Source organism: Condylura cristata, unplaced genomic scaffold, assembly GCF_000260355.1.
Source record: "Condylura cristata isolate star-nosed mole 26May11 unplaced genomic scaffold, ConCri1.0 scaffold00026, whole genome shotgun sequence".
Classification (NCBI taxonomy): domain Eukaryota; kingdom Metazoa; phylum Chordata; class Mammalia; order Eulipotyphla; family Talpidae; genus Condylura; species Condylura cristata.
This window is the reverse complement of record NW_004567127.1, coordinates 1435269-1459785: the sequence shown is the minus strand read 5'-3', so window position 1 is coordinate 1459785 and position 24517 is coordinate 1435269. Positions and strand designations below refer to the sequence as shown.

Sequence of the window (24517 nt, the reverse complement as noted above, 5' to 3'; positions counted from 1 at the left end):
TCCCGGGGTCCCCCCAGCACACACACACCAGCACGCCCACACGCTCGGGCCGAGTGCAGGGCCGGGGGGCTACAGTTTGATGGAAGCAGATGCCAGCATCGGACCCGTTCCCTGAACGCCCTGACCGTAGGTCAGGTGACCTCCAGAATACTGATGGAGAGTCTCCAGAGGCAGAGGCTTTAGCGGACGAAGTTCGCATAACCGGCTCCAGATTCTAAATAGGAGGGCGTCGAGTCGGTGGTCGAAGCTAGCCTCTTCGTCCCCCACCACCCCTTCCCTTTCCAGGGCAACATGCCTGCAGACAACGGCACCCCTTGGGGATCCGCAGCGGGGGAGGTCTGGGCGGGTTCAGGAGTAGAGGTGGAGAGCCCAGAGCTGCCCACCTTTTCAACTGCAGCCAAGGTCCGAGTAGGAGTGACCATTGTACTGTTTGTTTCTTCAGCTGGAGGGAACCTGGCTCTGCTGTGGTCAGTAACGAGGCCACAACCCAGCCAGTTCCGCCCCTCTCCAGTGCGGCGACTCTTTGCCCATTTAGCAGCTGCCGATTTACTGGTCACTTTTGTGGTTATGCCCCTAGATGCCACCTGGAATGTCACTGTCCAGTGGCTGGCCGGGGACATCGCATGTCGGACGCTCATGTTCTTGAAACTAGTGGCCATGTATGCTGCAGCTTTCCTGCCTGTGGTCATTGGCCTCGACCGCCAGGCGGCAGTACTGCGCCCGCTTGGACCCCGCTCGACTGGAAGGAAACTTCTGGGAGCAGCCTGGGGACTTAGTTTCCTGCTTGCCTTGCCCCAGGTGAGTGATTTGTTGGAATTCGAGGCTAGACAAGATTTTGGATACACAGCATGGCCCTTTGAAATTAAGGTGTGTGCTTGGCGGTGGTCAGCCGTCAATCCTCACGGGTTACCGTTCTCTCTTCTACAAGATCAGATCATGGCATTTTAATGTATATCAGGTAAGAGACATCTCTTAAAAGCAGTACCCTGAACCTTCAGCTTTGCTTTACACTTGGCTTCTACTTCTTTGCATCCCCCCCTGCTTCTGGGGTTTGCTGCAGGGTAATTCGGGGGCAGGGAGGAAACGTATGTGGGGCCCTATTTAGAGGGCAGGTAAGTCAGAGGAGCTTTGGATAAATCTTTATGATACATTTATTCATAGACTCAAAAACTGTGCATAATTCCCAGACAAATTCAATTGCTCAAGATGGAGCAGCAAAGTTCTACCTCCGAGGAGGCGATTTAGTACAAATTACACATCAGTGTGTGGTGAAGTTTTATTAAAGGCAAGCACAGAAGCTAAAGAGCAGTGGGGTGGGGGAGTCCAGGAAAAGGTTCCATGAGGTGTTAAAATTTGATTCTTGACAATGTTAGCTTAGTCAAGGAGACGGGATGCTGGGGAAGAGGATGGAGAATCTCGAAGTGGGCGCAGCTGAAGTTGAGGGCTAGAAAATGGTGAACAATGAGCCTGGAGGTGGGCAGGAAGGGCTTGTCACAGGTATCATTTGCACTTTACCCTAATGGCAGTGAGCAGACATGGAAGTTAAGGGTGGAGTGACATCATCAGATTCTTCATTCCAGCTCAACAGTGGTGGAATGGAAAAAGCATTTGCATTTGAACAGCCATTAATCAAGACTCAATAATGAAGATTAGCTAGAAAGCTAGAAAAAGGCAAAATATAAAGCAGTCTGAAAACAAAACCACTGCTGCCCTCTGGGGAAGGGAGTTGAGTGTCTCTTGGAGACAAGGATGACTGTGATTTCACTGTCTGGAATGACAGTGCCTTACAGAGACAGACTTAAGATAGGGTACTAGGTCCAAGTATTACAAAGGTAACTGCCGAGTCGGTCTAACTATAGTTCTGAGCCCGCGTGCAGTCTTCGGGTGTGCTGCAGACTTCTGCTAGCCCAGCAGCCTGTTGCCGCAATGCAAAGCAATTTGTTGGGTTTATATAAAGCAAATTTTAGAGGGGACTAGGACTTAGAAACCTGTTTTTGTTGCACTTAAGTGCTTGTTTGTTTCTCCACTGATAACTATGTGGTTGGGCTACATCACTTGAAACCCAAGGGCCACAGGAGAGTGAAATAATGGCAATCAATCTCCGGTCCCTTTAAGGGCAAACCGATGATGACTTTACAGTTCACCACAAAAGGTGTCACTTTAGTTCCAAGTGGGAGTCGTCTTGCATAGGTTTGCATTGTCCATAGGCTATTTAAAGTTTTAATGTTAATAAAAGCATTTTTTTTTTAAGCATGGTGCTAATGCTGTGAAGGTGTCTGTAGTTAGAAACTATTTTTCTAGGCTTAATTTTCCAAGTCTCAGAAGTAGCTGACAGGAAGGTTTCTTTAGTCAAGAAATGGAGACATATATAAGGGAAAGAAAGAAAAAAAAATTAAAATAGGGGAAGAAGAGGCAAAAGAAAGGTTCTGGACTAAACTAATTCCAGGAGCCTTGCCTGTTTTTAAATTCCTTCTCACATTGTTTTGGCGCCCCAACCAAAACCCCAGACATAGATGATACAGGAAAATAAGGGAAAGACTGCGCCCTGGCTGTTTTAGGCCTGTAAGAACTCCAAGCAGTCATGAACTTGCATGTCTAAGGGTGACCCTATTCATCTTTCCTATATCCCTCATGCCTGCGGAAATCACTTTCCCAAATGCCTTACTGTAGCCAGGAATCTGATACCGACTACGCTTGCATTTTATCAAATAGTGATTTAATTTACACGACACCTTGCCCCAAATACCCTAAAGTTCTTAAATTAAAATACTAAAACAAATCCAAATCCCAGCAGGTTGCCAAAAGGGGTGAGGGGCAGTCAGCAGCATTTAGAAAATGTAAGCGTTTATTTCGCTTAAATGGTGAATATTGTTTCACCATTATGCTGGCCAGGACCATTACAAAGAGTCACTTCAGAGTGGCGCAAAATGGCCTGAAATGTTAGCAACGTCCACTTTACACTTCTTTCCACAGAACGAATCAGAAACATTAGGAAAATCATTCAGCTGCCAATATTGGTAAGGTAGTCAATACTCCTTCAAGTACAAGGTCGGGATAGTATTCGAGAAGGCAGGGCCGCCTCAGAATTTAGCAAACGAATCCACTCCATTGCCTCAAGGGGATGGTACCACAGACGAACCACCGCTCAGCACTGCACTGCTCTGCACAGATTCAGTAAAGGGCGGAGACCACGTGACCGGTGGGTAGTTTATGGGGGGAGGAAGCAGGGGACCAGTTCTAATGATTCTCAACTCCACTTCAGCTGTTCCTGTTTCACACTGCCCACCGGGCTGGGCCAGTCCCCTTCACTCAGTGTGTCACCAAAGGCAGCTTCAAGGCTCACTGGCAAGAGACCACGTATAACCTTTTCACCTTCTGCTGCCTCTTTCTGCTCCCACTGACTGCCATGACCATCTGCTATAGCCGCATTGTCCTCAGTGTATCCAGTCCAGGGACAAGGAAGGGGAACCATGGTGAGACTTCAATCCCCGAGCCCTAAGCATGTCCTGAATCTTCCCTGTGGTCTCGTTTACTTATGTGATCACTGCACATAAGTCTGCTGAACGTCTTCAGTTTTTTTTTTTTAAAGATTTATTTATGCACACAAGAACTGGGGTACAGGCCAGAGGACAGGGGTGAGAGGATTCATCTGAGACAGAGGGAAACAGAACACATTGCTGAAGGGAGCCGGCAGGTCAGGAGAGGTCTGCTGTGCCATGGGGGTCTCTCCCTGGCTGGAGATCCAACTTGTGCTCTAGTGGCTGTAGACAGCTTCACAGTGCTATGCTTCTAGAAAGCCTGCTGTGCCACCAGGGAGAGCCCTTCAGTTCTTTTTCTAAGATTTATTTATGCATACCAGAACTGGGGCATAGGCCAAAGGTATGAGAAATGGGTGAGAGGATTCACCTGCAGTGAGCATGGGGAGCAGAACAGGTATGTCTACGTAAGTCCACTGCTGAGGGGGCAGCAGGAAGACATGAGAGGTCTGCTGTGCCATGTGGGTCAGCTCCCTGGCTGGGGCTCTTAACTAAGGCCACAGCGCCTGGCAATAACTTGGTATCACTGAGACTTTAACCCCTGTGCCACAGGGAGGCCCCTGAATATCTTCAGTTCTAACCAGCCTCTGAACTCTTGGGTGCCATCAAGTTCTAAAGTAGACTTAGTAACTTCCTGTTATTGCACCTCAATCAAAGCCTTTTCTTCAGCTTATCCATCAAAATCCCTGGGGGGAAGGGAGGCCAGTTCCAACACAGGTTCACAGCAATACCTACTGTTCCAGCATTCTCATCCATGCAGGGGGAAACTCATGTCTGTCCATCCATCAACCATCCTACTCTTAGTCAGAAACTCAGTGGTTCTGAATAAGTATATTTTCTAAATTTCCAGCCCATGCCGGTGAATTTGCCCTACGTCGCTCCTTAGACAACCGGCCTCGTGTTCGTCTGCGGGCCCTGCGACTGGCCTTGCTTGTTCTGCTGACCTTCGTCCTCTGCTGGACACCTTATTATCTGCTGGGCCTGTGGTACTGGTTCTCTCCCAACATGCTAACCAAAGTTCCTCCCAGCCTCAGCCACATCCTTTTCCTCTTTGGCCTTCTGAATGCTCCTCTGGATCCTCTCCTCTATGGAGTCTTCACACTTGGCTGCCAAAGAGGGCACCATGAACTGAGCATAGACTCCTCCAGGGAAGGAGGATCTGGAAGAATGACCCAACAGGAGATTCACGACCTTAGACAGCTGGAAATACAAGAAAAGGTGGCAGCAGGAGAAACAATAGAGACATCCCTGTAACATCCATTTGCTCAGGACAGAGTATATAAAGAACAGAGCAATTCTTTAAAACCATGAAACTACCTTACTTCTACCCCTGCCTGCTCCTGGGAGTATCTCTACTTTGACCTCACCTTAGACCTGAGATGCTATATAATGTAAAAACTCTCCCAGGGAAAAGTATTTTCACAGTGACCCACACTGCCTTGCTGTAAATAGTGCTTCAGAGCTAGCAGTTAGAAAAGAAAGGTAATTTTAAATGTAGAAAACAAAAATGGGACATTTATTCATAATTTGAAAGATACACTGAGCAGTAGGGTAGGAGATTAAATATAAACACGGTGAGTTCCACCTCAGCCCCCTTTCTCCAAGCTGCACAGTCAGTTGGAACCTCTGGAGAGAGCACCTGGACAAGCAAGGACCAGTCAGCGACGACCAGTCAGCGACGCCTCCGGTCTGGACTCCTGCTGCGCCTCCGGCCACCTCTAGCGAAACAGCAGGAGGAAAGGTGTGTTAGAGGGACTTAATACAATGTTTTTAACATTCCACGCACGTTCTTTCACTAAGATAGCGTCTGCCCTCTCCACGTTACCTCCTCTTGCCCTTGGGTGGGCCCCGAACAAAACACCAATCCACGCTGATCGGCTGTCCCATCAAATCTTGGCCATTGAGTCCCTCCATCGCAGCCTGGGCCTCTTTGTATGTTTCATACTCAACTAGAGTATACCCCTGGGGTAGGTGCACAGACCATTCATCAAAACCTTCCTGTTCCACCAAGCATCATTGATCTTCCTCAAATAGAAATCTCACTCAAACAGAAAAATCTATAAACAATGAATGTACATCATATATCCCTACTGTACCTTATGTGTCTGTCTATCTTTGTTATGTCTAACATTCAACTTCCAGTTATCATTTTATTTCGACTGTGCTCTTACACACAGCAAACATGGGCAAACTACCAATGCTGTCTAGCGAGCTATGGGTGAAGAGAAACAACGATGTCACTGGGGATACCTTCAGGTATCCTGTCCGCCTGTCCAAGTTGAGGTGGATGTTTTTTATTTCCCCATACTCTGCAAATTTGTCATGGATGTCTTCTTCAGTTGCTTCTTCATGGACTCCAGTGACAAAGAGAATCCAGCCTTCAACAGCTATTAGGGAAGGGAGGAAGTTGTTTGAACACCTGAGAGAAAAACTCTTAAGATCATAAAAGCAGAGTGAGTGTAGACGCCAGAGAATGCTCATATTATCTCTGTCCTCATTCCTACCAAGTTTCATATTACTGGTCTCTAACTGTCCACAAAGATCCCTACAGGATCTGTTCTACTTACAGCGCTGTGGTCCGGGTTCATCGCCATCCTGCTCCACACTGTCATAATCTTCACGCATCCGCGCTCGGGAACCCTCTTCTAGAAGGTAGACACAAGAGATCACCGGAAATGCCCTTCTCCCAATGTCCCTCAAGAGTCTGGATGGGGACTCCAAAACTCTCAGCTCTGGCCAACGTTAAAGCACTCGACTTTGTTTCCCCGACAGCTCTCACCTGAGCCGAAGCCACGGCCCTTCCGCTTCTTCGCTTTTTCTTTCAATTTATGGATGCTTTCTAGAGCCCCCAAAGTGGGAGGGGGGAAGAATAACAAACAGCAGTTATCTGTAAGTCCCCCTCCAAGACACTCCCACGCGGACCCCCGCCCCTGGCCCCGCCCATGCCGCCAAAAGGGGCGGAGTCTGCAATTCAGCAGGGACGCGCTAGCCCGCGGCCACGGTCCTCCCCGCCCGGGCGAAGGGAGAACACGCTTTCCTATCACGCCCTTCTCTCGCACCTTCCCCGCTTCCCGCAGCCGCCTCCACTGTCCTCACCGTCCCCATCCTCATCCATGGCGAAATCCTCGCCCCCGGCCTCATGAAGATCCAGCACGTCCGCCATCTTGCCTCCGCTCAAACTCGTCCGTACCGCTCGCTCTAGGTACCTCGAGAGACTGTCGCGGAGGGGAAGGGTCGTCGGTTAAGTCGACCAATCAGAGGCTAGCTCTAGGCCACGCCCCCGGCGCGGTGAAAACACGCAATTTGGGGCGGGCCTGGCCCCGGGAAGGTGCCGGAAGTAGCCCCGGAGCCATCTTGGTCAGCTCGCGAGGGGGGTGCTTCCGCTCTGCCACAGGCAGGGGGGCGTTGGTGGAGCCAGTGGCTCCGGCTTAGCGGCGGAAGCTGCGGAGAGACTGACTGAAACTGCCTTGCCTATGGATTAGAAAAGGTCGCTCTGTTTCCTTTCACCCGCATACTAGGAGTTGGAAATTGAAGGTTTTTTCCTTCAGGCTTGTACCCTGTTCCGAGAAGACGGCCGATCTGCGATCTAAACACTAAAAAAACAAAGTTTATTTAGCGGCGCTGACTCAAAGAATTTGAGTCTGGAACTTAACTGCAGCACCAAATACCTCCTTTCTTAAGGAAACAGGTGAAATACAACTGATGAGATAGACACGAACTTTTTGTTTTTTAATAAAGAAGAAACTCGGGCATCCCCACTACCTGTTGGGGGGGGGGTGCCGGGAGCCACAACTTAAGCTAATTCAGAATTTAAGCTTCTTTGAGGATGGTTGCAGGTATTTCACATTTAAAACCTAAGCGTTAAGGCACAATTCATTACCCCCGAGTTCTGGGATCCGTGGAGACCGTCAGCAATAGTGGACTGGAGATTCTCTTGTTTATTAACTTTTTAATCCAACAGTTATGAATGTCTTATGTGTGTCTGGTATTAGGGGTGTGCTGCCAATACAAGAAAAAGTAGTTGTATTATTAACAATCCTGTTATAGTTGCGCCTGCTGTCACAAAGTGCTAGGCAGTACAAAAGAAGTTTCTAAAGAGAGGTGATGGGAAAGGCCCCCATCTGAATGGATCTTTAAGGCTCTGTAGTGGTTACTGAGACTAGGAGATACTTAAATCCATTCTCCACAATAGACACTGGGATTAAAAAAAAATCATTTGGCCCTAACCATACTAAAACCCTTCCTTGTTTTTGCACTTAACATAAATTTTAGACTCATGGTCTGCCTACATCACCCAGCTTCTTCCACCACCACTCTTCCCTCGCACTTACAACGCTCTCCCTATATTCTCCCTCAGTTATGTCACGCTCTTTCCCATCAGGATTTTTGCAACGTTCTGTTCCTGATGCCCTTCTTCACTTAGGCAGTTCAACCACATCTCCTAGGTCTCCCTAAACGTCACCTGAAGGGAACTTCTGTACTCTCATATCCTTCCTTGTTTTACTCCGTCACAGAATTTAATTCAAAACTTTAATGACCTTTTTTACTTTCTAACCTTGTTTTCTAACCTTGTTTACTTTCTGTTTATTATCTGCTTTTCCCATTAGAGTGTAATCCTAATGGCAGAGACTCTTATTTACAACTATATCCCCAAAGTTTCTACCAGTGCATGGCTTATAGTAACACTTGAAAAATACTTACTGAATGAATATTGAACAGCAAGAAATTCTGTATGCCTGACTATATAACTAGGAAATAAAACTAGAAGTACACATTAGGGTCAAATTATATGCCATGCTAAGGATTTTGGAATTTGTCTGATAGACAAGAAATTTCTCTACTTCATTTGAGTAGTCATGATTTTTAACTATTTTTGCAAATAGCTCCATCCTATTTTTTGATTAGTATTTTCTCTTAGGTAGGCTGTTTTAAAATTAGTTTACACTAAATTTAAATATCACAGTCATAAATAGAAGTCTATATTTTTCTACTACCATTCAGATAAAATCAGCCTAGTACAAATAAAAATCGCTGTCCCATCTGCTACCTACAATCATCTCAGATAATGAGGGCTCATGTATAACACTGGAAGAAGCTCCTGAAAGTAAGGGTAGCTAAGTGATGGTTTCAGCAAGGGACTGTTATGTATATTTCAGAAAGAAACATGGATATTGAAGTCAAAGACAAGTGAGGATGCAGCTGCAGTGTTTCACTTAGAAACCATGAGGGACTGAATGAGAGCAGTCCATGTGGACAAAACATGAGGAAGTTTTGTAGGAAGTAAACTTACAGTCAATGACGGCTTCGATGACAGTGGGGAGTAGTTGGTAGATCTGAGTTTCTAGCTTAGGAAATAGGGTAGTTAATAATTCTAATATTAGATTTGGGAGTCAAGTAGGAGCACATATGCAAAAATGGGTTTTATTTTGGACATGTGAACAAAGCTGTGTCATATTCACGTGGTGATGTCCAATGAATGGAAATATAAGTGAAAATTTCAAAACAGATTGGGGCAAAAAAACAGATTTGAGAATTGTGTGTATGATAAGAGTTTGATCTACCATAGTGGGTGACATTGCCTGTAGAAATGGATAGAGCTTGTGGAAAAAGGGCCACGGACAAAATCCAGGCTTCTCAAATGCCCAGGGAAGAGAAGGTAAAGTGCCTTACCCCGGCAGTACAATCTTATTTGTCATCAAAAAAAAAAAAAAAAAAGGTAAAGTACTTTTTCCAGAATGTATGTAAGAGAAAGGGTCACTTTCGAGCTTCTCTGATACACTGGCCTCAAGAAAGAGTCAGTCTTGCTTTCTAGACAAAAGTCTATTTTTAATTGTATAAAATTTACATAGAAAGTACTGAAAAGATGTGTAAAATACTTATCACCAAAAGTGGACAGATCAGGAAACAATTTTTCTCAAGTTCTTTGGGATCTTACTTGTTGGTATTTGAGAAAAAAATAATAAACCCAGAAGGTGCAAGAAAAAGTTCTTCCCACAACTCACACCCCTTAACATTTCCCAGAGAAAGGAATATAGGAGAAATGAGGATTTGTGATTTTTTTGTATTATAAACATTCAGTAAAAAATGAATAGACACACCTATTATTTAATGTAGGCGCCTCTACTTCAACTCTAGATGTGCTTCAGAATATAGTCAGGACATGGAGAATTCAAGGAAGCCCTTACAAGTACTAATACAATTGTTACTATATTCCTTACCTCTGATCTCACATGTCTTGGTCACCAAGATAATTTCAAAAGCTGACTTTCATCTTGTCCCTACCTGATCCAAAAGGAAATTTTGGTCTGTGTCCTAAACTAGTTCTAGAAGCAAAGTATATAAATAAGCAGAAAGTCTCCTAGTAAGAGCATTAAACTTCCCAAAATCAGTTTAGAAAAAGTGCACTGAGCACCAAATAGTATAAAGGAGATTTCAGAAAAAGGGAGAAAATAAATCTTTGAGAGACCTAAAAAAAATTCTCCCAAAGAGGAATGCTTTAGCTATATTTCACATCATTTCCTCCTATTTTACCCAGGACAGAGGCTGAGGAAGCCACATGGATTAAAAATACAAATAGCTAATCATTGATTCTTTCCTGCAGCCTTCCCAGGTTGCAGAATGCCAAAGTCTAATCTCACTTTTCTGATTGACTCATCCTCTTAATAATGTGAAGGAAGAGGAAAGAAAAAACAAATGGAATCTACGGTATGTACATCTAAGGTAATAAACAGAAGCAGCTTCTTGGAAGTGAGAAACATGGCTCTCACCAAGGAGGAACAGATCCTGTTTCCAAAGAGCAAACGATGGCAGGGAGTGAAAGGAAAAATATGTTTTGCCTTCTACCAGCCTCTGCAGGCAGGCAGGTGGAAATACAGGACCCCACATAGCTGCAGTGGCAGGGGAGGGCATATTCAAAGAGAAGCAGCTTCAACCCTGACCCCTTCTGTGGTGTAGGGTACAGTTGGTGGCTGTGGTCCAGAGCACCTTATCTGATAAGCCTCCAGGAGCTAGGTTTGCAATGCCTCCCTGCTCCTGGGCAGTTTCTCGTGAATGACTTTTAAAACAAGAAACTGATCTCCACTTCCAAATAATAAAATCAGGGAACCTTAAAAGGAAGCAGCACCCGGAGGCAAAGATGGGAGTAAGGTAGCGGTGGGGAGGACGTGGGAGGCTCGGGCAGCCTAGATACTGGGGGACAAGCGGGTACCAAGCGGGCCCAGCTCAAGACAGTCAAAAGCCAGAGCCTTCTACCGGTCCCCGTCTGAGCTGAGAAGGCAGGAGGAGACGCCGTTCACATCGTCCCTATTCAAGTGCCCTATTATTGTCAAAGAAGAACTCGAGCCCTTTGTCAGTCATTCTGTGCTACGGAAATGACTATACAGTTACTGGGAGCAGGAGAGCCAACAAATCCCCAAGACAATCTGTTCTCGTGGAGTGGAGTGGAGACGTTTCAAATAAAGCCGTGTTCAGAACTTGACCAGGAGGAACCCAGGCGTAGAACTTGTCCATATAGATGGTCTTTTAAGTATAAAATTGAGGAAGTATGTACAGAAGTCACCCTAAGTCTTAGAAAGGAGTATAGAAAGGCCGCGGGGCGGGTAGGGATGTGCGGGCGGGTGCCTAGCAGTTGCAAGGGTGCGTGCTGCCCAACTGCCCGGCAGCCAGCGTGAGAATATCTTTCTTCTCTTTATGGAAGCGCAGCTCCTTGCCTGCCAGCCGGGCTTCATCCAGCTCCTGCTCGGTCGAGGCCAGCTCTCTGGTCAGCGCGCCTGGCACACTGTGCTCCCGGCTCACCCAGTCCAGTGCCATTTGGTGGCGAATGTCGTCATCCAGGGCGCGGTGGGAGTAATGGGCCAGCACTTCCTAGAGTGGAGAGCAACGTGAAGGTCACTCACAGGGCCAGGTCCGTACCACCGACCCAGCTGACCGGGACTTTGGCTTTGCAGTCCTAACTCAAGTCAGCCCTGGATGACCAGGGAAAACTCACTGGCGTATCAGGCAAAAGAATCACAGTTGAGGTTGACATAGGAAAGACTAAGAGCGAAAGGCGCTTCCCAGTGAAAGGCTTTTCGATATTCACAGCATGGTACCCGCCTCCTGCCTGCTCCCAACGGGGCAGCTACCACCAGATGCCCACCCACGGACCTCTTACCTGCCGAGAGCACTGCCTTTCCCTCATGGCCTTGAGGCTGCCGTTCCAGTGCAGCAGTTGAAAGACTGTCATTAGTTCCTGGAAGAAGATTGGACATGCCAGGACAGTGGTTTTGTATCAGGTTACGCGGGAGTAAACCCTGTACAAAGTACGTGTGTGGAAGCATCTCTGCCACCAATTCTGACATGCCATTTGGGGAGGAAGCGTGTGTGTTGGCAAGTAGTCCAGCAACCTCGCTTCCTTTCCGTGGAGGGTCACTGAGGTGGCACTTAGAGGAGGCACATGCAGGTGTCAGCAGGCTACCGTGTGACCAGGGGCTGTGGGCAGAGGTGGCACAGTACCTGGAACTCCAGCATTGACTTGCCCTTGTTGGATTCCAGCATGAATCGGAAGGCACCAATCCCTGTATTCGGGTTATCAGCTTCCTCCCTGTTGCCCTGGTAACAGAGAGCAGGAAAAGACAAATAGGTTTTCAATCAGGATTATCACTTCAAAAAACACCATCCAATAGAACTATCTATAGCACAAGCACGTTTAATTTTAAATTTTTAAGTTGCCACATTAAAGTAAAAATGAATGGAAAATTGATTTTAATGGCATATTTTAACCTCAAGTAGTCATAATATTATTTCAGCTGTAATTAGTATGAAAAAGAATAATGAAAACTTTGCATTCTTTTTCTCATACTAAGTTGTTGAAAGCCGGTATCTCTTTCACACGGCACATGTCAGTTCACACTAACCCCATTTCAAGTGGTCCATGCTGAATGTGGCTGTTCTGTTGGTCCGCAGAGACCTGTGAATTCCAGGATCATCAGACATTTGAACTTGGGTGATAGAGAAAGGCAGATCTTATCTTCCCTGTCTTACACGGGGGAGCACTGAGAGAGGAGTCTGATTGGGCTGTGGCAAGAGTGAATTCAGCATGCAGGACTGTACCAGCCTGGAGACGACTGGGCAAATGCAAGTTAACGGCAGGATGTGAGCAGCGGTTTGATCTGTACACCCGCCAGTTCTGTCTTCCACTAGTTACACGGCCTTGCAGGGGCAGAGCCTAGCGTGTGACTAAGGCCACTGTGATTAAGGCCCTGCGATACCTTGTCCCACCCGCAGGCCCAGTGAGTGCAAGAAACTAGACAGTAGAGAAGTTGCGAGCCTGAAAGGGGACTCCTTGTCGTTTTGTGAGGCTTTACCTCAGTCCCTCAGTTTCCTCAACTGTAATGTGGGGATAATCATGCATGTACTTTATAGGACTATTTTGAGAATTGCTCAGCAGTTAAAAATGCATTAATGTGGTCCAAAAACTTCAATCACATAAATTGTGGGAACGTTATTATACTGAACCTGGTATCCAGCTACACAATTCAAATCCACTCTGGTATTTGGTGGCTATTTAATATGACAGGATAGGTCCAGGCCCTGGGGCCAGCTGACACGCCTAGTTTATTCCTGACCTTTAGGTCAAGATGAGCCAAGGAAATAAAGCCAGGAGGTTACTAGGAACAGAGGGGCTCAAATTTCTTCTCCTCCCCACCCCTCAACCTCTTAAGAACTTTATTCTGCTCTTCTGAGAAAGAGAGAGGTCAGGAGCACATGAAGTTATGCTAAATTCAGACTCGCATAAGCACTTTCATGGGGTGAACAGTGTATTGCCTAAGATAAGCCGCGAACTTCTAAGTATACCGCTGTGCTAGCTTCTTCTTATTTGTTTTCATTGCACTAGAATTAACAAGAAATCAGAGCTAGTCGGACTGAGGCCTCCCTGGCGGCCTAGGGGGTTAAAGTCTCAGCACTATCACCTCTATGGCCGAGTTCCATCCCCAGCCGGGGAGCTGACCTACATATGGCACAGCAGACCCTCCTGTCTCCCTGCTGCTCCTGCAGCCGCAGCCGTGCGTTCGAGTAGATCCGCTTGTTCTGCTCCCCACTCACCACCCCCCAAACCCACCCCCTCTGGCCTATTCCCCAGTTCCATGTGGGGGAAAAAAAAAAAAGAACTGCTCAAGATCAGTCCTTATTGTTTTGTGGCTCATGAGAGACAACTTTGCCACATGAAATCCATCTTTGTGGTGAAGCAAATATCACAAAATTGGGTCTGTGAAGTGAAAAGCTAGAAGGGGTAAGGAGGGAAGGAATCTTCACTATTCGGATTTCGGGCTGTAGACAAGCAATCCTTTTCATTTTTTGCCTATAGTTACTCAACTCTATATACATTATTCAGCAACTGAAAACCTTTCCATGATATGACACATAGGACATAATGATCAGGTCTGTACAGACAACTGGGGTGTTCAGGGCAGCTTCTGGCAGCCGGGGTACTATGGGACAAAGGAGTAATCTGCCCTAGGCCTTGCTCAGCCTGAGGCTGAGGGCATCAGCATCAAAGCCGGTCTGCCAGCTGCCGGGCACAGGAGGCACGCGATCCATCATTGGGAAGTCCCACTCATGGGTCACTCCACACCTAACAGGAACAAGCTCCATGTATTCAATAAACTTTTAATCACAGAGTACTCTGTAAGTGTTAGACTATAATTAGAAAGGAATTAGAGTTAATTTAGTTCAACCTACTTATTTAACACAGGAGGAAACTCAGACCCAGAGGAACTGGGTGGCTGTCAAAAGACACAGCATAATATGCCAGACTCACCCCAGGGCGCAGCGGACCCCTCCTGGCTCGTCATCTGCTCTCCCTAGCAGTGCACTGTAGTAGATCTGCCTGTTCTGCTCCCCACGCTGTCTCCGTTGAGTCCTTTCACCCCACCCCCCTGCAACTCTGGCCTGCACCCCAGCTCTCCTATGCATAAATAAATAAATCTTTAAAAAAGCACATTTTGAAATATATATATAATTTAAAAAAAACACACATTTTGGAGTAGATACTGCTGGTGACCTACTCATCATCTATCTCCTTTCTACTATATAGAATCCTCATCTTATTCTAGTGACCACCTGCCTCCCACATGCTCAGGGAAGAGTAATTTTATCCCAGCTCCAGTTGGTAAATCCTAATCTTTGATTTTAAGGTTGGAATTCTGGCCACCGGGAGGATGAAGCAAGGTCCGCTAGAGGGTGAAGCAAGGTCCGCTAGAGGGCCTCGCAGTAGACTCCTTACTGATGGGGAAGATGGTCTCTGCCTGTCTGAGTGTAGCTACCTTGTATTCAGTGTCTGGAATGCTGTGGCCACCTGGAACCTGAGGGGCGTGTGTTCCAGGACAAAGCCAATATCTAGAGGCTGCAGAGTGGAGAAAGAACTTGGGCCAGGGGAAGATGCCATTCTTGATCCGCCGACTCCAACAGCCCTGAAATCTGTTCTACTTCTGGGCTTCCTGTCATGGTAGATAGTAAATTTCCTTCCCTTATTTAATCCCTGAAGTTAATATGAAGTGAGATTCTCTACTACTTGCATCCAGAAGCTCTGAAGCAGAGAATATGTGCTAAGTGCTCGAATATATTTTTATCTAGTAATCCTGAGTAAGATATATAATTGTATCCTGCTACACAGACAAGGAAATGAGACTTAGGTTAAGGAATTTACTCAAAGTTACATAGCTACTACAGCCATATTTTCCAAACAGTGAAATCAGAGCACAGGTCCCTAACCACTGTTTTCTATAATCCAAACTAATGTTTCGTTTTATAAAATGTTAGGTGATTTGGGAATGACAAGTGTACTTTCTCAGTTTTAATAGATTTTCACAAACGTAAAAATGCTTCTATTCCCTGAAGATACTGTTGACTGCTACTAAGATTAACAGGAATAAAATAGATGGGTCCCAAGTAGAAGAGAGAATAATTTATGGTTTAAGGTGTTCAACACTAATCACAAAAGTGGCAACTGAAGCGGTTTAGTATTTGTACTTACATTATAACCAAATGCAAATAGACCAGAAAAAGAAACCCGTTCTGAGTTCATCACCCTAATGATGAACTGTGGGAGGGAGGAAGAGAGCAGAGCTAATCCCTAAACTGTGCCTCTGCGCTGCAGAGTAGCCTGGGGCTAGCCGGCTCCAGGAGTGGCTACCTCACTGCAGACCAGCCTCACTGCAGACCAACTTCCTGTTTAGCTGCTGCTCCTGTAAAGTCGGCATAATCACAGTACTTAACCTCATACAACTGCGAGGTTGTGAGGATAAAATGAGATAAAATGCAGCTAAATCCCCTGGAACAATCCCTGGTCAAGGTAATCACTCAGTTAGGGTTAGCGGTGGTCATTTGAAAGAACAGATGTTCTCTTTAGAGAGTAAAGAAGGAAGACTGCAAAAGTCAGCATATAGCCAATGAATAGGAGAAATAATCCCCCCTTTCTGGAAGGAAAAAGACAAGACGTTGCATTATAAAGTGTTCTTTATTAATAAGATGAAGTCAGTGGGGCAGGAGACAAGTGACAATACAAACAATTATCAAAAAGAAAAGAAAAGAACAGTGAAGGAAGAAGAGTCTTAAGCCAAATTTGAGAACAGCAAAATTCAAGCTCAATTTTTATTTTGGACTATCTGGAAAGTTGGATAAAATTTGAATTAAAGAGAGATGATGAAAGAAACAACATCAACAAACATATAAACACACATGTAGAATTAGAGACTGAGACATACGGAGCCTGTAACACAAGAATGACAGGGAGTAAACAGAAGAGAAATGTAGACTGGAAAGAAAACAAGAATGTGTGCTCGGTCTCCCAGTGAGTCACCCGGCTCCCAGCCGGCAGCTCGCCCATCCCCCACGCTCCTTCCTTCCAACTCCAACTAACTTACATTGAAAGATGCCAGGGCCTCAGAGACACTCTTCTCAATGAACTCATCAGTGATTCTTCGGGAAGGATGTTCATTAAACACAGAGTTCATTAGTGCGATCTTTGCAGCACTCCGCCGGGCTTCAGCTTTTGTGGGGCAAAACTAGTCAGGGGAGAAAGAGAAGAATATATGTGTGTGAGCAGTGGGAGGGAAACACTGGCATCGAAAACATTTGGACACTCTCTGGACAAATCAGTTTGTTCAACATACTCTCCAAAATTTTTATTGTAAAATAGTTGAGGCATTTGGAAACCTAATTTAGATCCAACATCCTGAAGTCATTAAGGAACTGGAAATGTCTGCAGCTCATACCAGCTTGAATGCAGAATGAGGAAGGCGCTGAAGTCAGCACATAACCACTGGATGTGGAAAATACTCCTGTTGGAACTGTCAACGAATTAATTATCAAAGCCAGATCCGGCCGGCCTCTAAGGCCTGGAGCTCGCTTCTTGCGCTGTGGACAGACAGGCCTTCGCATCGCTCTGACAGTGTAAGATTAGACAGGCTGCCTCTGAGGGCCTCAGAGGCAGAGGGCCTCGCAGAGGGCCGCAGCCTCTACCAGAGCACCCTCGGAGATTCCTGGGCTTCACTTTTACTATGAGAGGGCAAATTTCTCCAATAATGTAGTGAGTCAGGTGCTGTCCCTGAACAGTCTGAGGTCTGAAGAAGGAGTTATAGCCCGTCCCACGCCACCCCCAGTCAATGCAAGAGGAAAAAGGAAAACTGCAGGCGGAAGGCAAGACACATTTTAAAATTCATGTTTTGTTTTTCCATTGTACCCAACATAGGATCGGAACAGGTCTGATTTTCAGACGTCATAAAGCGTCCAACTTCAGACCCCAGGCACCTCTATTCCTCCACTGGCCACCGTCCCTGGCTGGCCCCGAGCTCCCCCCCTGCACATGGTCAGGCCTAGCGGGAGGAAAGTGCTGCTGAGGCGTTACCCAGGGTCTGCTCCCTAACCTGCCTGTGCCAGCAGCTCTCCGTTTCCTTTGCTGACACCTGAGTGAGAGGTGGAGCTTGGTACACTGACTTTCAGTCTTGCTTCTTCAGTTTTTCTGTTTCTACCCCACTCTGCTCATAGCCTACTCTGCTGCAAGCGCTGTGTCTGAAAAGCCATCTACGAAGGAAACTACCGGGAGGAATTCCACCTGCCAAAGTGGATATAATATAAAATAAAAATATGAACCAAAAGATGCCAGAACAGATGCCTTTACTCTTTAAGGAGGTAACAGAATGATCCAGTTATGAACATCGTCAAACAATCATCAAATCCTTAGTCAACAAGATAATTAAATGGGAGAAGGAAGGGAAGATCTTACTCTGTAGAAGAGAACGCATAAATGGAGTCATCCTGGGCTTAGCTATTCATTTCTTTGAAGTAACTGGAGTTCTCAGGGAAAAAATTTTAGTGACCTGTTTTGGAGTGAAGCTTCCTTGGGGTTATTCTGCTGTGTCAGAAGCGGAGCTGCAGGGGCACCGTGTGACACATTGATTAGGCGAGCTGGACACTGAGTTAGGGGCAAGGCTTTGAAATGGAACGAGGAAAATTTTAAATGACTGAATAAGAGGAGACACACACCATCTCATCGCTGCCTCCATGGGGCATGGTCCAGTAAGAGAGTGAAATCAGTTACATGTGTCGTGGTGAGAGAAGTGAGAGGGGAATTCAAGGTGTTACAGAAGCACTTAAGTGGCGGTTGTAACTTGGGGGTTATGCAAGCCATCGCTATGTAAACCAGAATGGCCGTGTCTGGGCTCTGAATTCCTGTTTAAAGTCTAAGTTGACTTCTAAAAGGCTACCTTCTGCAAGGGACGATGTCCACCTCTGATTATATTATTTACACTCGTCAAATTTCTCATTACCCTAGAATAGCAACCACTCTTCCCATCATCATTTAGTATGACAAGGCTTTTATATAAATGTAGAATCCAATACTACAAAAGACTGGAAATAATCTAACCTATCACCTTCAAATCACAGGAGAAACTGAGGCCCAGAAAAGTTTTCTGCATTGCCCTGCAGGCAGTGAGTGAAACGAGGATTTGCATCTCCCAACTCTTAGATGAATCTGATTTCTACAACACACAACATTTGATGTCTCAGAAAACTTAAACATTTTTCAGCTTTCTTCAGAACTGCCTAGGAAAAGGCACTGAGAGAACATTACCTCTATAACCTCAAAATGAGATGGCAGAAAGTTTCATCCGAAGGTGGCTTGGGAGCTGGTAATCTGATACATGACTGGGTATAGTCATATTCATAACTGCTCAAATTCAAAATGGGTGTGAGTTTTCGCAGGCTGAAAGAAGAGTATGCAGCACTGGGCACTGTGCCTCAGATGCTTCCCACAATGACTTGGTCCTCAAATAGGTGGCTTGAGAGAGACTGAATGGGCAAAGGGATGGAGACAGTCTTTCTTAGCACACTACAAAGTGTTCATCTTTGCTCCTGCTGCCCCACCACTCTTACCTGGAAACTCCCAAAGCAGCTTCCCCCAGGCAGAGTGACATAGCAGACGTAGGGAGGGCTGTTGGAGGGAACCATTTCATAAACTACGAGGGCCCCATTCTTCAGGTCAGCCCCACGGGACTGTTTCATCTGCCAGAATTCCTGAAGGGCCTCCACCACATTCACTACAAACGAGAAGTAGTCAAGGTTAGTGATGAGACGGCTCAGTACGAGTCTGTACTGAAGATACAGCACCGTGCCCTCCTTGGCTCCTGTGACCACTAGAAAGTCCTTAAGTGGATGAGCCTAGAGTGTGATTAAGGCCACTGGCCTAGGAAGACACCGTGTGCCAGTCCCCCCACCTCTGTGGTTCATATTGTGACCACTTCTGGACCCCAAAGGAGAGCGCCCTAAATATTAGAGGCCGCAAATATCAGTTTCCCTAGGTTTTAGGAGAATACCGCAAATATCAGTTTCCAAGGCTGGCAGATCAGTACCACTGCCTGATGTGGTGCAGGTGGATCACCCACAATAGTCAGCTTGCCTCGGCTAATAACCACCGCAGTAAAGTAAGCACTGACATTCAATGAGCACTCACTGGGTGTCGGGCCTTCTCTAAACTTTTTTTAAAGATGGATTTATTGATGCATACAGAACTGGGGTATAGGCCAGAGGTGCAGGGGCAGTGAGAGGATTCACCAGAGACAGAGCAGAGAAGCACACCGCTGAGGGGAGCAGCGCTGGGTCAGGAGAGGTCTGCCGCGCCGTGTGGTCGCCTCCGGGGCTGGGACTGAACTCGTGCTGAAGCGGCTGCCTCTGGCTTCATATGCTGTGCACCAGGAGGTGGGGGCGGGGGCCCAATCCCTAAACTCTTTACCCACTTTGATCACAAGCCTGTGAGATAAGCACTGGCATAATCCCCATTGCCAGGTGAGGGAAGTGAGGTGCATACAGGTTAAATTCCTCGCCCAAGGATGTAACAGGCAGAAAGCAGCAGAGCAAGCATCCGAACCCAGGCAGGCATGCTCTTGCCCACTCTGGACACTGCTATTCGGGGAGACTTGGCCCGACAGCCATCCCCGCGCCTGTGCTTCCGGGCACCAACCCGGAGCCACGTTCCTTTGCGTCCCGGAGCACCATGTGAAGACACAGGAGGAGGAGAAGGGCAGCGGGAGCGCACCCTTCCGCACGGCGTGAAGGGCTTGGGAGGAGCATACACTGAGAGGAACCCCACTCTCTCCCACTTCTTTATATCTTACCAGGTGCCTCAAGATTTCAAGCCCTGACTGCTCTTTAGGTGAGCCGTTTCTCCGGGCTGTTTACAACAGGAAACCTGAGGGATGAGGTGACGTCTGGGACCAAGACCCAGGCTGTTACCGCGCGCTGTGAAGTGGAAGGTTCCCCGGACCAGCTTCTCTCCTGTGAGGTCCTCGCTTCAGCCGAGCAAACACCTCGCTGTGAGCAACGCAGTCCTTTGTCTCGGGCCCAGAAGTCTCTTGACTTCTGCCAGCATCCATGAATCAGGAACCGACTATTGATTAGTTAAAATGGGAAAAGCCGGGCCTTCCTGGTGGCACAGCGGGTTAAAGCACTGCACTGAGAAGCTAAAGCCGCTTCCGCATGAGTTCGATTCCCGCCTGCCCCGGAGGTGACCACATGGCGCGGCAGACCTCTCCTGACTGCCCGCTGCTCCCCTCAGCAGTGGACCTCGTCGATCTGCCTGTTCTGCTCCCCACTCTGTCTCTGGTGAATCCTCTCACCCTCCGCATCTCTGGCCTGTACCCCAGTTCTGTATGAATAAATAAATAAATCTTTAAAAAAAAAATGGGAAAAGCCAAACTACACAGCCAACACGATACTTACTCCAGAACAGTTTTCCTCGTCCCAAAGCTGGGCTCATTCAATTCACGAATATACACTAAGTGCCTACTCTGTGCTTGGTTACCTGCTGGCGCCAGGCACAGCAGTGAGCAAAATCCTGTTCCCTTTCCTCAAGCGGCTAGAGTCTAACAAAGGAGAGGCGTTTTAACCAAATGGTCTCGAGCTGAAAAACTGCAAGTGTGGCAAGTATTAGAAAAGAGTAGTGCATGGTGGGAAATGAAGGCGCATCGAGCTAGTTACGGGGGTCAAAGAAAGCGCTCCTGACAAGCAGTGCACAAGTTGAGAGAACGGGGCTCCCAGAAGGTGGGCCGGGATGCTCCAGCAGAAGGAAGGTGTGCATAGGCCAGCGGGGCGGCAGGACCTCAGGCTCGGGACTGGAAAGGCAGTGGGGCGAGGGAAACGCAGGGTGACTGGAAAAGGCCAGGGGTCGGACCGAGCTGGGTCTCCCAGGCCACGGTGGAGAATTTATTGTCTTTATGCCACTGATGGGTCTCAGCGGAGGGGAACTGAGATCAGTTTGTCTTTGACAAGGGCACCTTTGACTCCAGGGCTCCAAGCATTTCAAATGTCTTTAGCTAAAGACATTTAACTCATGATAATAAATGATCACATGCATTCTCTGGTCCCTTCCCACATGACCACAACAAGGGCTCACGCTTCCTTCCTACCGGTTAGTACAGGTCTGCCTAGGAGAAGACACCAGATGGGATAGACACGCCAGGAATTACTGGCAAGAAGAAGGAGACAGGGGGGTGGGGGTGGTGCTGGAGATCTGACTCTGCTGAGGGGAGAGGGGAGGGAGGGGCGTGGGGGGGCCTGCTGCGCACCCCAGGAAGGTTTGGCCAGACCAGGGGGAAGTTCTGGTCCAGGAACCCCATCTCCCTTGGGGCTCCTCAGTCAGCAGCTCTGCTGGGCCCAGTCATTGGCTAGCAGCAGCCTGGAGATGGGTGGCCTCAGTGTCCATGTGGACCCCAAGGGGAGCTGGGGCGGCCAGTGTGCACCCCGTAGCTGGAGCGGCAGCGTCATGGCTGCCACATGTGCAGTAAACAAAAAACTGAACATTTACTGGGTGCACAGCTCTCGTCGAGGCACTGACGTGCAGAGAACTACCAGGCTTTCCTGCCCAGCCGGGTGTTCGAAATCCAGTGGCCGGTACTGACAGTTCTCTCACCTGCTCTGTACCTGAAGCACGCAGTCCCTGGGCCACCAGACTTTGAGAAGCAGTGTAACTTCTTTTCTAGCCTCCTATATTTAACTGACTTTTCAGAATCTTCGTTCCTCCCTTAAAAGACAGCATGAAAAAGAAACTCTCGTTCCCACCCTTAATTTTGGCAGGGGCTCTCCGAAGGTCACTGCTGCCCAGAAAGCTTAGCCACCTTTGTTCTTTCCATTGAGATCTTTTCAACCCGCGTTCCCTCTTTGAGACAATTTGGCACAATGGGCTGGGTGACAGCTCTCCTGACATGCAAACAACAGGGAGAATATGGAAGTAGAGGGAAGGGAGGAGGCCTGCGAGTGGGGAAGGGCCATGCAAGCGTGTGTGTCCTTTCTAGGTCCAGCTAAACCCCTCTTGGCACAGCGTGCGGACTGCTTTTCAGTGATCACTCAAAGCCGAAGGAAAGAGGGAGCCTCACTTCAGAAATGTGAGGATGAAGTGGGAAAATGAACACTGTGGTCAGGAAAAAAGAAGTAAGTTGTGATCTGCATTTGGAAATCTCATGGGCTGAATCAGTTTTAGAGCCAAAGGGACTTTTTTTTAAGAGCCCAGAGCGGGTTTAGAAGTCATCTAGTTCAGCTCGGGTGAAGGGAGGGCGAGTGACTGGCCTGTGGCCACGCCGTCTGACAGAGTCGGGCTTGAAGGGCGAGACCCGATGCCGGCGTCTTTTCCAATTTGGAAATTTTTTTTTTAATTTTTTTTTTTTTAGATTTATTTATTCATATAGAACTGTGGTACAGGCCAGAGATGCGGAGGGTGAGAGGATTCACCAGAGACGGAGCATAAGGCAAAACAGGCAGATCAATGAAGTACACTGCTGAGGGAAGCAGCGGGCGGGTCAGGAGAGGTCTGCCACGCCATGTGGTCACCTCCGGAGTAGGCGGGAATCGAACTCATGTGGAAGTGGCTTTGGCTTCTCAGTGCTGTGCTTTAACCCGCTGCACCACCAGGGAGGGCCAATTTGGAAATTTTAACCTGGGCTCAAGGTCCAGGTCATGGCTGAGTGTCGTGGGTTCACGACCCCTGTAAAACTGAGGGAAACTGCAGATGTGCTCATGAGCATTTGTGTCTGAAACCAGGGTCTCAGGGCTGACACAGGCCTGGGGACGGAGCAGTGAGGTGGGGAGGCCGACTTCCCGTGAGGACTGCCTTCGGGAAGTCACCCGCAGAACGCGGGGTTGAAAGGGACAAGAAAAACTAAGGTAACAGGAACATTTAGGCACTTCCACCACAATGTCAAATAACTACCAAAAAAGAATGATTTTATTTTTGCCCTTAGGAGATAAAATATTAGATAAATATCTAAGTGGAGTAACAGTAAAAACATTAAAACAAAACATGAAACTAAGTAAATATTTTCTATCATGAGGGTAAATAAAATTTTGTGGAGGAAGCATAAATAAATAGATAATAAATAGATAATGGAATTGGGAGGGGAGAAGGCTCTCTCTGATTCTACAAGATGGCAAGACCAGGCTGGCTTCACTTAATTTACATCGTAGTGGAAGAGGGGAAACTGATTAAAAATATTTACTGTGACATTGCCTATTTAAATCTATAGACAATACCACTGAATAACCTGTAGTGCACAGGCTCTTGGAGCAGGATTGCCAAGGGGCAGTGACTTTGGGGAGGCCTGGGATAGGCTGATTAATGGCCCCTGACAAGATGTCAGGTCCTCATCCTTGGAACCTGTGAATGTTACCTTATATGGTCAAGACTTTGTAGAAGTGATTAGGGGAAGGCTCTTGCGATGGGGAGGTTATCCCGGGGCCCTACATGCATTCAGTGTCCTGAGGGAAGCAGAGGGCGATGCCGAGAAGCCGAAGAGAAGGCCCCGTGACGGAGACAAACTGGTGGAATGCTGGCACCCAGGAATGCTGGCGCCCACCTGGAAGACGCCAGCAAACTGCAGGGAGGAAAAGGAACGATGAAACAGAAAAGGCTGCGCAAGTCGCATCTGTTCAGTGCAGGGAGCAGCCAGGCAGTAGCAGTATGTGACTGAAGGGAAACCAGTCACTGCAACAGGAGAGGAGAGATAGGTTTGAAGAGGGCGAGGCAGAGCTACAGAACCAGGAGAGTGGTTGGTCATCCCATCCTCGCGGAGTTTAAGGGCTGACCCGGTCGTATGCCAGGGGAAGGGCAGAGGGGACGGTGCCACACCAGTGCCCTCGGGCATTTTCAGAGGGTTTCTGAACATGTCACAATGGCGACCACTTGCGTCCCATGTTCTACAAGCTTTACATTCATTAACTCATTTCGTCCACACAAAACCATCAAAAAGTGACCAGGGTGGTGTGGGCCCTCCCTGGGGGCGCAGCGGGTTACAGCCCAGCACTAAGAAGCTAAAGCCACTTCCGCATGAGTTCGATCCCCGCCTGCCCCAGAGGTGACCACTCCAAGCATTTCAAATGTCTTTAGCTAAAGACATTTAACTCATGATAATAAATGATCACATGCATTCTCTGGTCCCTTCCCACATGACCACAAC

At 47.5% G+C, this 24517-nt stretch overlaps 3 protein-coding genes across 4 annotated transcripts in view; 1 reads left to right on the top strand and 2 right to left on the bottom strand.

Moving 5' to 3' along the window:
• Window positions 1–201: 201 nt before the first annotated feature.
• LOC101623053 (gonadotropin-releasing hormone II receptor) lies at window positions 202–4888 on the top strand. Its single transcript, XM_004689464.2, has 3 exons — window positions 202–798; window positions 3263–3473; window positions 4387–4888. Exons 1-3 carry the CDS (start codon window positions 292–294, stop codon window positions 4788–4790), a joined length of 1122 nt encoding a protein of 373 aa, XP_004689521.2. The 5' UTR covers window positions 202–291; the 3' UTR covers window positions 4791–4888.
• A 143-nt stretch (window positions 4889–5031) lies between these two features.
• Window positions 5032–6913, bottom strand: RBM8A (RNA binding motif protein 8A). 2 transcript variants are annotated; one of them, XM_004689581.2, is made up of 6 exons: window positions 6633–6913; window positions 6316–6375; window positions 6104–6181; window positions 5787–5923; window positions 5362–5498; window positions 5032–5254 (listed from the first exon to the last, which is right to left on the bottom strand). In XM_004689581.2, exons 1-6 carry the CDS (start codon window positions 6697–6699, stop codon window positions 5209–5211), a joined length of 525 nt encoding a protein of 174 aa, XP_004689638.1. In that variant the 5' UTR covers window positions 6700–6913; the 3' UTR covers window positions 5032–5208. The 2 variants fall into 2 exon arrangements, with proteins under 2 accessions (XP_004689638.1, XP_004689639.1); XM_004689582.2 differs by having other exon boundaries at window positions 5035–5254; window positions 6104–6178; window positions 6633–6912.
• A 2337-nt stretch (window positions 6914–9250) lies between these two features.
• The window catches only part of LIX1L (Lix1 homolog (chicken) like), a 19827-nt gene continuing 4560 nt past the window's right edge, over window positions 9251–24517 (bottom strand). The window contains exons 3-7 of the mRNA XM_004689463.2: window positions 18951–19114; window positions 16439–16579; window positions 12030–12125; window positions 11689–11766; window positions 9251–11399 (exon numbers count right to left, since the gene is read on the bottom strand). Coding sequence (XP_004689520.1) covers window positions 11157–11399; window positions 11689–11766; window positions 12030–12125; window positions 16439–16579; window positions 18951–19114 — 722 coding nt within the window. The 3' untranslated portion in view covers window positions 9251–11156. The remainder of the gene's footprint in view (window positions 11400–11688; window positions 11767–12029; window positions 12126–16438; window positions 16580–18950; window positions 19115–24517) is intronic.